This window comes from Diorhabda sublineata, chromosome 6, assembly GCF_026230105.1.
Source record: "Diorhabda sublineata isolate icDioSubl1.1 chromosome 6, icDioSubl1.1, whole genome shotgun sequence".
Classification (NCBI taxonomy): domain Eukaryota; kingdom Metazoa; phylum Arthropoda; class Insecta; order Coleoptera; family Chrysomelidae; genus Diorhabda; species Diorhabda sublineata.
In genome coordinates this window covers 23536194-23554331 of record NC_079479.1, presented here as the reverse complement: position 1 = coordinate 23554331, position 18138 = coordinate 23536194, and the positions used below count along the sequence as shown (strand labels likewise).

Genomic DNA, 18138 nt, shown 5'->3' with positions numbered 1-18138 from the left:
TTTTTAATAATTATATACAGTAAGAGAACGAATAAGTTCTTAAAACTGTAAATAATAAATTATTAAACGTAATTTATCATATTGAAACTGACTAAATTGGAATTTCTGAAACGGTGGGTGATGTTCATACTGAACACACTGTTTACACTACCATTACACGATTTGACGCCCGTGACAGTGTGTTCAATATACTTAGTGTTTCGGGACTTGATACAAAAAATTCGGGAATAAATAGATAACGTGACATAAAACACACAAGTTAACAATCGATAACATTTACAGGGACAACCTGTACAATCTAAAAATCGATTTATTACAAAAAGTTACTTTGTGTTTAACTCTATAAAATTTATGATTTGGGAGAAATGTAGATTTTTAGATCGTTGTATAAGCCAAGAAAACCATTCGCCATAAAGAGATATTCTAAAGAAAATTATCAAAAATTGTAATTATTTTTTGAAAATAATTACAGGAGGTATTAAAACACGAACATAGAACAGTGTTGCTGGATAATCCTTTATTTCCATAGCATGCACCTTCTGGATCTGAAAGGGGTAAAGAAGTTTTTCCTGGAGAATCCTATGAAAAGTTGTCCTTGATGCGTTAAATTGTACTGACATTTTACGTACAGTTGTGGGATCAGCATCAACTGCATCTAATGCATTTTGCTCTTAAACTGGTGTTCTTATACTTCGTTGTTGACCTTCGCCACCTTTTTTTGGTGGGACACTTCCTAAAATATCATACATGTAGACAAACCTGTTTCCAATAAGCTGCGATCAACCCTAACAAGTTCTATAATCGGGTATAATTCTGACCGGAAGGCGTTCAGTATACAACATGTCTAGCTTCTGACGAGTTACCAGAAACCAAACCATACATCAAATGCATGTCGGCGTATTGACTAAAGATAAATTCTATATTGAAACTTGATTGAAAATACGATGTGATGATTATTGATGACAGGTTTTGAAAACATTGACAGCAAACTGACATTAACAAACAAAGTCGTTTGCAATTTGACAGTAGCCTACTAGATGGAAAATAATTATTAATTTCTTTCAAGTTTTTCCTTATAACAGTAATATGATCTTCGGTAGTATGTAGTACAAATGTTTATTTATTTATTCATTAGTTCTCCAAGAAATATTTGATTGTGTTTTGATACCTCATGTAAATATTTTCAAAAAATAATTATAATTTTTGATAATTTTCTTCAGTATGTTTCTTTATGGCGAACTGTTTCTTCGGCATGTACTAAACCATAAATTTTATCGAGTTAAACAGAAAGTACCTTTTTGTTAAGAAATCGATTTAAAAATTCATTTTTGCTATATTTATATTGTACAGGATGTCTCTGTAAATGTTACGGATTTTTAATCATTGGGTATGAGCCGCCCCTGGCCTTCAGATAGTTTTTATTCCGTCAAATACACTACATAGACATATGTGATCATCCATTAAAAATTTATAATGTTCGAACGTAAATTTAAAAAATATACTCAAATATAAGTTCTAGTTTCGCAACTTCAAAGGCCTATAACCTAGGAGAAAATTTTTTATGTCACGTCATCTAGTCATCTACTCATTCCCGAATTTTTTGCATAAAGTCCCGGAGCACGCTGTATATTGAAACTGTATAACAAAGTTATAAATATTATTAAATAAATAAAACTGCATTTAAGGAACATATAATTAATTATGAAAATCCTAAAATATGAAGATTTAAACCATACTTGAATAAAAAGACACTGTGTTGAGATACGGGTGCTTCAAATTAAAATATATTATGGAAGTTAGGTTAGGAAGTATAGAAAGAGGGAAGAATCACATCAACCGAACCGTGACAAGAAGACTGAAGTATGGTTAACTTATGATAAGATGAAACAAAGAGTTTAGTCTTGATCAAATATTCATACACGGATTTAGGATAGGGGTAATTTTATAAAACGTTGAATAGGCCTCAGCTGAGGCACATTAGGCACATTCTGAGATTACTTATTAAACGGAATATTCAACTCTGCGAAGTCTCCCATAACGCCCTTTAACCAAAACACAAAATTTCCTTCGGGATTCTTTTTCTTTATGAGCAGCCTTAATCTGGATCTAGCGCACTCTTTATCATATATTTTGGCGGTACAGAATTTGCAGGACAAATGTATACTGAATAACGACCACGAAATATCACCAACCATACCAAAACTTTTAAGTTTAACTCGTTGTCACTGAGAATTTTAAGCTTTGAATTTTGTTCTATTTGTTGCTTCTCAGAATATTTCCTTTATAATGTTTCTTAGATATTTCTTATTCATATTGAATTTTCTGACCAATTTTCACGAACTGACTCTCAGGCTTCCGTAAGCCGCTTCAACGAAGCTTCTCTATACTTTCTGTTGCAATTTTGGTGCTTTTAGGTCTGATCTTGACTTGCTTTCAAACGAAATATCTATCCCAACACGCCGAGAGATCATAAATTGTTTGCCTGACTGTTTCTATTGAATAAATTCCACTTTTGTCCTCTATTTTACATTAAATTCCCCTAAAATCTTCTAAGCCCGTACATGTATGGAAACTAGTTTGATAAGAATAAAATCACCGTTCTTAAATGTTGTTCTGGATGTCGACAGTTGTTATTCATCCCCTATATGGTGCTTGCCACCTTTTGGTGTAATAACTTGTTCACTGTCAAATTCTCTTTCTCGGACTCTCAATCCGATCCATAAACACCCTCGACTCGTGGACGAGCTTTTTTATTAGATGATTATATTATGACACCAATTTTGAAATGATCACAATCTCATTGCAAAAGCAGCTTAAAGACTTAGTTTTCAATTTATTTGGATCTTCAATGTTCCAGGACATTTGATGAACACGCAATGTACCAGGAAAAGTGTTTATGTGTTCATTAGCACTAGCAATTTAAGCGTTTTTATCCAGAATATTTTCGTCATCCATTACGAAAACATTGATGCTGAGACAGTTTTTCTGAATAACATTTGACAAATCTATGCTATATAGTTGCCACTAACTACTAATCGGTCTGCTAATCTTTTGCAAATAGGTTCGACACCATCAGGAGCTTCCTTACCATGTCCATGGTAATTCCACGTAAAAAGTAAAGGGTTCGGTAGAGCTCTGTTAAATGGGCGACAAGAAAGTAAAACATGTATTTGTTGCGGTATTGTGTGACGAGTCCATCACCAGGTGGCATGTTGTTCAAAATTGGCTGTAAGTGTGCACATATATCTGAAGGTAATAAATTTTGTACCATCGAACAATAGCAAGTAGTTTTCACTTTACCTGACAATATCAAGATGCGCAGTAGACAAGTGACGACACCGGTTCTTCACAGCTGTGAGAACGGCAACAACGCTAGCATCTGTCAAAATTGTAAAAGTAACAATAGTATTGTTGTTTGCATTAATTGATTAAAAATGGTTTTCCTTCAATAAAATGCCTTGTTGTGTTGTGAATGGATGCGAAAATAGTTTTAAAAACACGAAATTGAATCAAAAACATGTCTGCTACCATCGTTTTCCGAAGAAAAAGACTTTATTAAAGAAGTGGATAGATATCTGTGAGTTGCGATCGAATGTTAACGTCAATAGTATACGGATTTGTTCGGACCATTTTTTAAAGGAAGATTATGTGGGTGATTTGAAGGCAAAACTCTTGAATCTCAAACCGGAATTCATTTTAAAAACAAATCAAGTCATTCCTGTTTTAAATACTCCAAGTTCAAGGAAAACAAATGAATCTTATAAAGTTAGGTTTACAAATAAAGATGACACTATGGAAAATGATCAACAAAGTCCGGAAAACAACAAAAGTGAAAAATATCATCCAGACTCACTTACTTTGGGTGTTAACTCGAAGAATGAGCCTTGTCTCACTCAACCACGAATAAAAGGTGAATCTTGAAAGGAGCATTTTTTCTCGACTATTTAAACAAACAAAAATGTAAACATAATGTCGTAGCTGGTGTTCTAGCAGCTGATCGTTCGCTTACAAAAACATGCGCATGTCACAAATCTTCTATTATTCTAGTAACCTTGCTTATTCATTCGTGTAAGACTAATCTGTTGACGCGAACCTACAAAATCGAAGACCTGGATCTCTTCTGAGGATTTAATTAAGTAATTTTTAGTCCATATGTATAACAGCTTCTTTTGTAGATAAATTAGCTTTTTTTATCTTAAGACCAGAACTCTGGTGGACTATGTTCAGTTTGTGTTGAAGACATTGATTAATCAAACCACGAAGACAAATCAGTAATTTTTTTTAAACATTTAGTAACTTTTCTTGCCTTATTTGTTTTGGATCAGCTATATTGGTGGAGACAGATTCCCACTTCCTGCAGATAACTTGAGTATTATTATCAAATATTTTATACTCGAGTTTTTTACTTGCAACACATTATATGAAGCAGATTAGATGCTTTGATACAGTGATAAACTTAGCTTGAAATAAAGCTGTAAGCCTCATATCCATATTGGCGTGTGTAACGCATAAATCAGTGTCACGTTTGTCGCAATTCGGTTGAACTATCCAAAATGGCTAACATTCTCATTCAACGCCTACTTAACTTGATAAGCTTTCTTTTATTTTGTCCCCACATCCTTTCAAAAAGACAGTTATGTATATTTTTACGAGTAAAAATCTGTCTTTGATAGGTAAGAGGCGCTGATACTACAAGCTTCACTTGCACGCGCTTATAAGTTCACGCACATGCGTTTCTAATTTTTTCTATTTCTATAATTAGATCTGAAAAAGTCATAGTTTTTGTTCTGAGTCAAATATTTTCGCTAAATAGTAAACAAGCTATCGATAGCTCAGTTGGTAGAGCGGTGGACTGTAGATGTATCGTTTGAAGTAGACATCCATAGGTCGCTGGTTCAAATCCGGCTCGAAGGAAGCATCTTTTTTAAAAACCAAACAAATTAATACTCAATGCTGCTTACTACCTTGTGCAGGGGTGATATCTCCAAGGAGGGTGAGCTGAGAAGGAAATACTCATCATTCGCTCCTTGATATTTAATAATATTTTATGTGTTTGTTAATTGTTGCAATATTAGGTTGAACATTTTTTTTAATGTTTATCTTTAGGATTTTTCCTCAAACTATCACCCGAAACAAATTAAATCTTCATTAGTTATTTCATGTTTGTTTTTCAACATAATCTCGCGTTGCGATTTGTTTTAAATTTGTTTATAAATAAAATAAATATCGAAACCCAAACACGCGATAAAAATTCCAAAATTGTGCAAAACTATTTTTAAATCTCCACCAATGTATGAATGTTGCCCATTACTTTCTATCTCGTTTTATATTTATATACATGTATACATTATGGAGTATAGATAATGGTCTGACCTTGCACATCTCATAAATGCGCTAGACAATCCAGACCCAGACACACTGAACCCGTTTGAGAGAGGCTGGGCTGGGCTGGCTTGGTTGTTATTTGATGGTCAACGGTCTTGGTACCACAGAATCGGACTCAACAGCTACTAAAAAATTTTAACTGATTGAAAATAACATAATTTAATAAAAGGAAATAATTCAATGCTTTATATCTAGCTAGTTTTTAATTTAGGTGGAGCTATTTTAATATAAAAATTTCAATTATTATTAATATACAAGAGAAGCTGGTTGCGGTAATTTTATTGAAGAAATCTGGTTCATTTTAGAAATGTGTCTGATACGAGGGCTGCTCCTTAAGTTTTAAGATATGGCAACACTAATGGGAATATGTCCAATCTGACATTGCCATCATAAAGTTTGACATTTTTAATAGGGAACGTACTCAGAATGTGTTGTCAAACGAGTTGTTTACAGATATTTGTAACATTCATCAAAAAATGGAATTAAATCGCATTCGACGTGGGATCAACTTGCTTCTACTTTTAATGATGAACCGCCATATCTTGCCACTGTGTTTCGCTGGTTTTCCGAATTTAAACGTGGTTACAATTCACTACAGGATAAATTTCGCGAAAGTTGTCCAAAATCGGCTATTGGACAAGGAAACATCCATGCTATTCGTAAACTGATATTGCAAGATCGCCATGTGACGTTGAGCCATACTTGAGTATTGATTCCACTCGCATACATTCAATATTCGCGTTGGATACCTCGAGTCGATGGGTTAGGTTAAATAGCGCACGAAACACTTCGAAGCAAATAGTCGCCTGTTTTTTCGAAATAACTGGACATGTCGCAACCGTCGCATTAGATCAATATAGAGCAGTCAATTCTGGATGGTATACCAACATTTTCTTGCCAGAAATGCTGGAAAAAATCAGGGAAATCAATGGCGGAAGACGAATCATTCTCCATCACGACAATGCGAGCTCTCACACATCAGCTCAAACAAAAACGTTTTCCAATAGACAAAACATCGATTCGATGGATCATACGCCGTTCAGTCATTGTTTGGCACCCAATAATTTCTTCTTATTCCCGCAGATCAAAAATAAATTTCGAAGTCAACATTTTTCTACTTGAATGCGGAAAAAAACGAATGCAAGTTTATTGATCCTAATGAATAAAATTTTGAAAAGAAATAACGTCGTATCCATTTATAAATATATTTATCTACCTCAGAACTTGATTATCGATCATCGTATAGGAACAATTTTTTTGTATAGATCTGAAATTGTTGGTATTGAGTTGGAATTGAGGTGAGAATTCAAAAAAAGAACAACAACGAACAAAATTACTAATCGAACCAAATAACAAACAACAGCTGCGGCTAGGCATTTTTCCGAAAGCTCTTCGTTTACAGCAGCTGAAGGGAGGACGGAGAAGTTTCCTCTTGGTTTGAGAGAAGGAGGCGTCTAGTAGTAATCCATGGGTAAAGAATAGTGCTATTGTCAAATACATTGATTAGTATGATGATGAGTATTACGTATCAGGTGTGATTGTCATTTACACAACACGGAATTGGGGTTTTTATGTCTATAGATATTCACATTAACGGTGTTACTAGAGCTTAATCGACATTTCGATTGGTTATACCTAAGAATGGATCTATTAAGGATATGATGTGGGTTTTATACGTATGTAGTAGGATAAACGGGTAGGCTCGTCCTTTTTGATGAGATTTCTCTAGATATTGCGATGTTCTCCACAAAGATTCAAGTGGAAATTACGTGGTAGAAGTTTTACGGTCAGGATTTTATGTTGTTTGAAAAGGATAGCTTGAGAATTGAGATTTAACATTAATTTTCCGCACTAATTCAGAATTGAGTCAGAAGATTGCAGGATCGGGTGTTGAGAGAACCTACGTCTAGAGCGGAAGCAACGAATGCGGTTTCGTCCTCATTTAATCGGATTGTTTTTAAAGAATTTCTAGGTGTTGGGAGTTTCGTACTTATAATATGAGGCTAATACGAAACCTTGTGACAATCTAATAGCTTAGGATGCACAAGAAAAAAGCGGAGACACTACTATGGTTGCTACTTAAGTTTTGATATAGATAACTAAAAACAAATATTTATATGTGGATATGGTTTTGTTGATCTTGACAATATCCTCCATTGAGATCACTATACTTCTACATGCGTTTGAACCAATTGTTGTAGCAGTTTTACCAATCCGAATGAGGAACCTCCAAAACATGTGTTTTGAACGCATCTTCAAGTGTAGAAAAACTTCGCGATTTATGTTTGATCTGCGAAAATAAAAAGAAATCATTGGATGCTAAAAAGGGATTGTATTCAAAAACGATTTTGTTTGAAATGATGTATGAGAGCTCGCATTGTCGTTATATAGAATGATTTTTCTTCTGCTATTGGTTTTCCTAATTTTTTCGAACTCTTCTGGCAAGAAGATGCTGGGGTACCATCCAGAATTGACCATTCTACATTGCTCTAGTGCAGCGGTTGCGACAATTCCAATGATTCTGAAAAAACAGGCGACCATTTGCTTCAAAGTGCTTCATGAACGTACAACTTTTGTTGGATTTGGTTTGTCTTGAAATACCCATACAGTGGATTGTTATTTAGTTTGAGATCATATGCATATGCATATGCATACATGGTTCGTCCCCTCTAACTATCTTAGATGTTTTTTGAAGTACCACGATTGAATTTTTTCGGTATTTATTTGCACCAATCGACACGGCGTTTTTTAGAGCGATTGTCAAATTGAGAGAGAGAGAGAGAAATGCTTTATTGTCAAAAAATTGAAATAAAATTTCAACATACATTAAAGCGGAATGCGGGAAAACTTGATATCGATTTGACTTCCATTGGCAAGTGATTGCGCATTTTTTTGCATTGTAGAATATTGAGCCCTTAACTAATTCTGAACGTGGAGTAGGTAGGTAGAGGTCGTCCTCGGCGTTCCTAATGGTTAGCCGTGCAAAATAGGGTCTAGTACTGAGCCTTGGGGCACCCCACATTCCTCTACATTGGCCTGCAAGAAGACATCGTTTTATCAGCCCTTACAAGCTGACTTCTTTTGCTAAGGTATGACTTAAACCATGCGAGTGGTGTTCCCCTGATACTGCAATTTGTTAATTAAAATATTATGATTAACACAATCGAAAGTCTTAGAAAAATCACAAAAAGTTGTTGCAGTGGAGTGATGGCTGTTTAGGCTGGAGTACACATTATTTAGGAGGGAGAAAATAGCATCATTTGTGCATTTGTTACTCAAAAACCCAAATTGATGGGTAGTAAGTATTTTATATTTAAACAGAAATAATGAAAGCCTCCTTTTGATCAAGCTTTTTATGATCTTAGTTAACGCGGTATTCAACGCGAACAAATCTTTTTAATATGCAAATGTTCATCCAATATTGAATGGTAGAACAACAGATTTTGGAGAACTTTCATGAAATTCATTCCATAGGGAAGTGCGACCACGATTGTATTTGGCTCATCACCAAAAGTAGAAGCGATTTGATGAGCACAGTGCTACTGGTTTAATACACGTCAAAAGTCATTGAAAATCATCGCATGAAAATTATCGCGATTTAATTCCATTCTTCAGTGTTGCCATATCTCAAAACTTGTGTAGCAACCCTCGTATGTGTGGTAGCTGAGGCTAAATTTTCAATAGCTACAAAATCCTGAGAACAATATTTATTTTCAAAACCCAATAACTAAAAATTAGGATGTAATAGTCTGTCTTTCCTTTTAAGGCATGTGAAAATTAAAGTATTTTGTTTATTATTAAGCTAATGATATTCATAATATAATAATGATTTTAGACGTTAAGTCCTTTAAACTTTTAATCTTCATCAAATGAGAAACAATTAACGCAAAAAGAGCGTTCGCGATACAACTCAAAAATATTATTAATGAATGTTTGCACATTTAGAACCAGCAACACATGCACCTGACTAAGAGAAACGCATCTATTTTAAAGTCGCTATAATTAGAGCCACTCTTGCACTCTCGATCAATTCTTTGTTAATTGACCCTGGCGCAGAGCAAAACGAAACTTCTGTGACTGTTCAGTTTGTGCAAGGAATCATATAACGCCGTCTCGGAGGTTAAAACAATAAATATTGTTTTTAATGACTTCATTTGAAGTAGCCAGAGTCGGAATGAGGAGATTCTAAATTCTATCATATCCTGTAAAACATTATTTGTACTTATTTATGCTTAAGAAACAACTGTAGTATAAATCATATACATAATCATCTACGAAATATATAGTTCATTGAGAATTTGTTTTTTTTTTTTTTTCATTTTGGAGTAGCTCATATTTTTGACACAACTCTTTTTATTTTAGATACAGCTGCTCCCTACGTACTGTATAAAGATGGTATGGATAGAGCACAAAGCCAATGGGGTCACCAAGATGCGTATCCGCCTCTACAACAATCGTCGGCAACTGGAGCAGGTAGTCCTCAACAGGTTCTTGGTCCGACTGTTCCCTTGGGTGTCGAAGCTGATACAGTACCACCTCGAGACCAAAGTCTTCCTTCACCAGCTCCTTCGCCATACCCCGCCACCCAAGCTGAACAAAGAGAAGAGGAAATTCAACCAGAACAACCTACATTGGATATGGAACCAAGACCCGCTTCGCAATGTTTTTCAACGGATTTACAACAACAACAGCAGCAACAGGCGTACCAACAATACGCTAGGGCTCCTCCACCAGCTGCACCACCTCCTGTACCACCCCATATGCTCGGAGCGGGTAGTTTTTCTGCTTTACAGTATCTTAAGCAACCAGGTGTGATGTTAACGAGTTTAGGAGCGGATACGAACGGACAACTAGATCAATACACATCAAATATGCAAGATTTGAGAACGGCCACCTTACCCGATGTGATACAACAACAACACGCTGGACTGAAGAAGACACCAAACGCACTGAATGGAGAATTGAGATTGTTCAAATGCCTAACATGTGGAAAAGACTTTAAACAAAAATCGACGTTACTACAACATGAAAGGATCCATACTGACAGCAGGCCTTATGGTTGCCCTGAGTGCGGAAAGAGGTTCCGGCAACAGAGTCATCTGACACAACATCTGAGGATTCACGCCAACGAGAAACCATATGCATGCGTTTACTGCGAAAGGACGTTTCGTCAGAGGGCTATACTCAATCAGCATCTGCGTATCCATTCCGGTGAGAAGCCCTATGAGTGCCCGGAGTGCGGGAAACACTTCCGGCAGAAGGCTATCCTCAACCAGCACGTCCGCACACACCAAGGCGAGCGCCCCGTTCCTTCATAGGCGGCGGCCACTCTCGCAGCCCCCACGTGACCAGTCGCTATGCTTGTTGTGCCGCACGACGGGCGGTTAGAGTTGGTCTGCTGCACTCCCCACACTCTTCTTAGTTGACACCTGTTTTGTAGATAGATACTTTATACCAACGGTTTTTATTTTGGAACAACGACGATCAAAACCAATATTTTTTCAATGAATTTTAGTAGAATTTTCATCCAAAATTAAATTTTTGTCGTTTTGATTGCGTTTTTTCAAAGTAGCATCACGGATATTCATTCTAAAAATGTAAGGGTGTGGCATCAAATTATCCCAATCTCTTATAATCAAAATGATCTCTACCGAAACCGCTAGGCCCTCCTACTTCAGTCATGATTCCAAAAAAACAACATATACACAAAGCAGTATTCTTATTTAGGAATATTCTTAAATCTCTAGAAATTAACGAACATAATTTTAGAACATCTTGTATCATGAGGATTTTATATGACAATATAACAATCTTTCTATTAAACAAATCGCAATCAGTTTCATGTATTCATGATAAAATTAACAATGATCTACAACCCCTAACTATTTGAGGTTATTATCGTTAGAATGAGAAAAATCAAAAGAATTACGAGGAATATTCATCCCCTTCTTCATTCAAATTGACGTGTTTTGAAATTAAATAAGTGTAATATCCAACTTGATATTTCCACAACAAACATCAACAGGTTCCATGAAAACGTTTTAGAAATAACGCAATGTATACTCGTAAAGCAGCTCGTATACTGAATTGAAACAGCAGACAGTTTTTGTCCTTTCAAGAAGGCAAACAAGCAGCCGCGCGAGATGCTGCATTGCGCGGCATTTATTTTTCAAAACAGAATGAGTATCCGAATACCGTTTCCATAACCTTTACAGTAGATCAACTAAAAAGTAGGTATAATTACGTGAAAAGGTATTCAACAATCTTCTTCTACCACCGATTCGATGTTTGCCTTTAACAAAATAAAAATATTCATCACAGTTTTGTCGAGTAAATATCTATTATATTTATTCAAATTAGACAAAATTAACTTCTGAGAATAAAAAAATTGGTTGGTAGCACTGATTCATGTTTGACATTTGACTGTTTACACTACCAGAATTGAAAAACGTGGCGTTTACCGCCATAAATAATTTACCTTACATAATAATATCAATTTTTTACAACTATCCATTCATTTTGAAGTTAGGTCTTTTCAAAAAATTTCTTCACTCTAAATTTGTATATTTTGTTTATATTTTATGACTACATTTACTTCATCTAAAAACTCATCATAATTTATTGTATATAGTATCTTAAAATTGAAATAACCTCACACCACCCATTCAGTCAGCTGTCAAAATTAAACTGTTCATCAGGGGCGCCAACCCATTATAGAAAATTACCAAACGTTGTTCTAATACCGAAGCATAGAAAAATACACACTAAATCCGTCCATTTTCTCAAAACATCTGAAAAATAATCCACAAAATGGGCGTTTATCTCTGGTATCGTCTCTGCACTTGTTGTGTGGCAATCGACGAAGTTTGGAAAGTAATCAGAACATAAGTAACAAATTCATTAACCCTCCGTCGGTCGTAACCTTATTCTATTGAAAAGCTGTCGCAATGTATCAAATTGATAAATCTAACTTTAGCTTAGAATATAAGACTAATGCTGGGTTTCTTCACTTCCTAATAAAGTCGCTACTAACTATTATTTACCGAATAACCAAAAATTCGGCGTCTTCACCTTCTAATAAAGTAAACCTTTGAGTAAAGTTAAGTTATTAGGCAGTCACAAGTGTCAATTAAAGAGTTTAGTAGAAACTTAACCTTTAATATACATCAAAGTGGTTTGTTTGTTTATAATACCTACATTTGAATCGTTCATTTTTGGAAATTTGTTTGGTGAAGAATTGACTGAAATTTGAGAACAAGCTTATTCCGTTCCGCATAAAATTGATCATTACAATTTTTTGTCCGATGTTGAAATTTTTTGACCGTTTTCTTTCTCCTTTCCTATTAATTATTTTCAATATAAACTATAATTTTCAGGCCACATATTTCTCCAACTAGCTACTACTTTAACATTAACCTTAACAAAACACGTGCAAATATAATTACGCACAGATCGTTGTCACAAACGTCAATCGAAGAACGTTTTTTCGCTTATTTCTTTCCTTATTCAATACATGGAAGATTGCCATATAGGCATCTTTCATAGTGTTACCAACAGTAGACCATTTGTTGATTATTTAATAAAGTGACAAATACTTAAAAAGTTCCTACTAAAGTTATGTGGCTAATAATTATTTGGCACTTTATTAGAACGTGAAGAAACCGGCCCTAAGAGCATTAGTTCTTCTATCAAGCTTAGTCGTAGATTAAATACAATAATTAATTTTGCTCATCCTTTAATTTGTTTGTTTAAGTATGTTGCGATCCCAAAAAAATTATTTCTGTCAATCCCCGGAGACGTGATTTACTAGTAAAAATTTATTGAGAACAATGTCGCAATGTACCTGTTTGATACATGTAAAATTGACTAACGAGAAGTCAAATGTGTCTGGTTTTAGTTGTTGTGTTTTTTATATTCAAATGAAAATATTTAGAGAGGCGATCTTTTATTTAGTCTTCACTCGAGTCTTCTTTTTCTTGCAACCTTGAGTGACATGGTGTGCACACTGGAGTTGTATGCTCTCCACAAATATATCGCTTACAATTCTTGCAATTGCTTTCGGTCAATCTGGTTGTTCGTGATGTGTAACAAAAAGCACAGCGACGACGCTTTGTTGGAGCTACGGTATCTTTTGCAGTCACTGGTCCAGCTTCTTCATCGGGCTCTTCCGCTGGTCTGAATCTTCAGAGACCTTCAGAAAGAAAACGTGGCATGCCTTTTGTCATAAGACTTCTTTTCCGTTTCCGAAGAAAAAGGCGACGCCGCATATTCTCCTGCCCATTTCCGATTGAAATCACTTGTGCATTGATACCTGTAATGTTCAACATAGAAAAAACTAAACCATGGGTCATCGACGTGTGCTTCTAGCAACGTCGACGCCAGACTTAGTTTTATTATAACTTGTGACCATTTCTGGTTTCGCAGCTTGTACTGACTCCTGAACTATGGAATCATCGTAATGCTGACACATAACAAGAACATTTCGATTCTTTCTTGATACGTAGGAAACAAGAGTTGGTTGTTCTCCAAAACCAAACATACTTGACTGTGGTGGTTGCCCCTTGATATTCAGCCGTTCTCTTTTATGTTTTATTGTGCCAGCATATGACAGTCTATTAGTTTTTAGCTCAGTAACAAGTTGCCCATGTGTAAACCAATTATTCGCCGTTTTTATTGGCGTGTAAAGCTCTGCTAGATATAAAAGGCCTATGAAAGCTTTGAGTTCGGTCATGTCCGTACCATTTGCATCACGTTGTCGGCCAAAGCGATCCCTTACTTCAAGTTGAATGTACTGATTTGTGAACTTGACTATAGCATTTCATCAGAAAACATATGATTTCAATATTCTATAGGTAGATTAGCTAGTCGTGCTTCATGTATTACTCCTGGGAAACGTGTTACAATATTATGCGTGCGTCGCTTCTTTGCGCGTGGTAGTTTCATCCATCTTGTAGTTTTGTCTTTTTCGAGGTAAAATAAATATAGAATAAAGCTAAACTATAATAATTAGACCAAAAATAGCTACTACAGCCAAAGTAAAACAACTCAATGTACTATGAATGAGGAATCTCACCAGTTTAGGGTTGTCTAATAAAATTTCAAATTGGCGATCTTGTATCATTTTGATACGCACGCGACCCACCGAAGGTTAATTAAAATTTGATTCGTGAATTATCATCCTTGCCAAATATAGTGATATACTATTATAACTTCCCTTACGACATAGAGTACACTACAAGGTTGTAGTGGAACAGTTAATCTCACCATCAATTTCCTGGGCACTTTTTGTCCTGCATACATGTCATTGCTGCGAGTTAAGTCTTCTGGAAAGAAATTGATGCACTTAGGTACATCCTTGTCTTTTATAGGAGCTATCGAATTATTCACAACTTTCCAAACAGTACTTTCAAAGATGCTAGTTAAAACTGGAGTCTCTTTCAATGAAAAGTATATATCGTAGTCTCACTCTACAACTTTAAGTAAACACTTTCAAGTATCATGTTTGCCTCAACGGGCAACTTTATAACACGTACTGTTTCATGTAGCTCGATGTGAACTGGCACATACAAAGGCCAAAGGGATCATAAGGGTGAAGTCTATTCTATCGCATCCCATATATTAACTGGAGGGTAGTACATTTTCTAATTTCGGTTATAATTAGGGCCGATCCTAGGATTTTGGTCGCTCATAAACAAAGACTTAATGGATACATTAAGTCGTCTTCAACCATGGAATTAAATAAAGAGTAATCCAATGGGATAATGTCCGTATGAGGTAGGAGCATTGGACAATCTGGACATCAGCTGACCACTATATACCTTCGCATTAATAGCTGGACTATCTGAATTGTACACTAAACCTTCATAATTCCACCAGACACACAAGACAAATGCTGGTACTAGGTTGTTTTCCACTACTTTCCTTGTACCTTCAGCGCAGGTGGATGATCTTACGAGAAGGATATTCGAGCTTCAAATCTCCACCATTAAAACAATTAAACCAACACTGTGCCGTTCGCTCATTATCTGTGTCTTCGTCTGTAATTTCACATAATACTTGCTGCTATGGCTGCTCTAAACTTTTGTTTCCAAGAATTTATCAACAATATTTATTATAAAAACGTACTGTAATGCATCGTCAATATACGAAGAATAATTGAAGGAAATTAAAGCAGTTGTACTATTTACAGAATTAGAGACTAGTTTTACGATATGTTCAAATTGAGGCTTAGAAATTCTACCTAACCAACCTCTATATTTTCTGTGTTAAAAACATTGATAAAATGAGGAGACTCGATTCTACCATTAAATAAGATAGATTTTCCGTTATATTCAATGGAAACATCACAATTAATATCTAGTATCTACACTGAAAGAATTTTTTTACATCTGGATGAAATTTCAAGATATTTATATTCGTTTCAGAAGTTGATATAACTTTGTAATCACTATAACTATAAATATCACCTCACTTTTTACCTTTTTACGTATTATACTGCAATGCCGCGTGACGAGGGGTTTAATCGTGCATGAAAAATACCAGTATAGTGGAACTAAGCACCACTTGGAATATTTTTAAAACTCTTTCTAATATAACTCTCTCTCTCTCTGTCTCAGCACAAACTTATTTTAAGATTAATATCTTGCAATTTAAAAAAAAACTTCCGTACACACAGCTGTGTTTATCAAATTTGAAAAATTGAATTTTTCCTAACGAGACTGAATGTATAATAGAGTTTTTTCAGATTTTCACAGTATTATTGAGCTAAAATTCAAGATCATTTTCATCTAGCATGTTCAATTTCCCAAATCTATGCAAACCTCATCAGACATTTCCACTTGTGAATGATTCAGCAGGTAGACGCACTAGAAACGATACTGGAAAAGCCGAAGCTTTTGCAAAATATTTCTCTGAAGTCTATTAACAGCACGTAAATGATAGACTACAATCAGACAATCAGATAAAATATCGCCAAAGTACGAGCTTATAATGTATCACAAGAACTGCCAATTCAACACAATATACAAATTTACAAAACCTGGTAAAAAACTCAGTACTCAGTAAACTGTTATTATTAATTGATAATTAAAATATATTATACAAGACCAAAAAATAATCCCTAATCTTAAATTCGGCTTCTGTAAACAACATAGTACGATAGAGCAAATCCATTTGAACATTTCTTCGTCAAATGTCAATCTAACTCGGGGGTACCACAAGGAAACATACTTATACCTATACTCTATCTAATTTATATTTCTGATCTGCCGACCACCAAGAAAACAGAAATAGCATCGTTGGCTAATGATACAACAAGAAACTCAAATCGTCAAACGTCATCGAAGAATTTACAAGGCAGTTAAAATTCAAATCTAGATAAAAAAATTCTATCCTAACGCAAATACTCATGTATCATTTATCTCCACAGGTAAACCAACCAGCTGGCCAACAGATGTAAACAAAATACCAGACCTTTTCGACTTCGGAATTACCAAAGGAATTGGCATCAAGAGATGCACTGCTGAAAGCTCCCTAGAGTTATCGTCGGAGCACATACCAGTTATAATAACATACCAGTCTAGATTTCTAGAAAAAAATAAGCAGCCTTCTTTATACAAACACAAAACTAACTGGGTACTATTTCGTTCTCTATAAATCTCATTAGATTGCCGACTAAAGACAAATTTGCAGTTGAAGAGCTCACTAAAATTATTCAAGAGGCAGCTTGGTCTGCCATGCCTGATTCCGTGAATACCCAAATAAGTGAATAGAGATCTAATGTTGTCCAAGAAAAGCTATCAAAAAAACGAATAAAGCGGCAAAAGAGCTAAAAGAAATGCTACTGGAACTTAAAAATGACTCTATTCAAAGCTACCTGATCAAATTAACACTAACAATAGAAAAAAACTACTATCTGTGGAAAGCAACTAGGAAATTGAAAAGTCCAACACAACACAATACCCCAATTAAGGATGGTCGAAAAACATGGGCAAGGAGTGGCAAAGATAAATTAGATGTTTTTGTAACTCACCTACAGGTATTCCAACCACATCCGCGAGATATACTCGATTATAAAGAAGGTGAAATAAGGTTATTTCTAGACGCACCATACCATATGGATTTACCACATTGTAAAATGAGATAATAGAAACAATCAGGACAGAAATTGACATTAAAAAGGCACCAGGTTTTGACTTAATTGTTGGAAGAATTATCTGATAAAAGTTATAAATACATAACATTCTTGTTTAATTCAATACTTAGCATTAACTACTACCAAAGTACCTGGAAAGTAGCTCAAATAATTATAAGTCCAAAACAAAGGAAAGATCAACATATAGCCATCTTGGCCAAGGTATTTGAAAAAATCTAAATAAAAATACTAAATAGCATTATAGAAGAAACAAAAGTCATACCACAACACCAATTCGAAATCCAAAATAGAACAGGTACACCGATTAATCAACGAAATAAATAGTGATTTCGAAGATAAAAGATATTGCTGAACAGCCTTCCTGGACATCTCACAAGTCTTCGACAAAGTATGGCGCGAAGGATTATACTACAAACTGAAAAAATACCTACCTTATCCTGTACTTAATCTACACAGCTGATCTACCAGTAACTAGCAAAACAACAGTGGCAATTTTCGCTGATGATATTGCCATATTATCGTCCCACAGAGATCCCACAGCTGCCTCAAGGAACTTACAGCAATTTATGAAGCAGAATTTCCACAATATAACAGCGTTA

At 35.1% G+C, this 18138-nt stretch overlaps 1 protein-coding gene and 1 non-coding gene across 2 annotated transcripts in view; both read left to right on the top strand.

The window, feature by feature from the left end:
* Positions 1-18138, top strand: part of LOC130445264 (zinc finger protein 502-like) — a 42627-nt gene that overhangs the window by 22574 nt on the left and 1915 nt on the right. Inside the window, exon 2 of the mRNA XM_056780826.1 lies at positions 9748-10680. Coding sequence (XP_056636804.1) covers positions 9748-10680 — 933 coding nt within the window. The remainder of the gene's footprint in view (positions 1-9747; positions 10681-18138) is intronic.
* Positions 4821-4918, top strand: Trnay-gua (transfer RNA tyrosine (anticodon GUA)). Its single transcript has 2 exons — positions 4821-4858; positions 4879-4918. It is a non-coding gene; the product is annotated as a tRNA-Tyr (tRNA).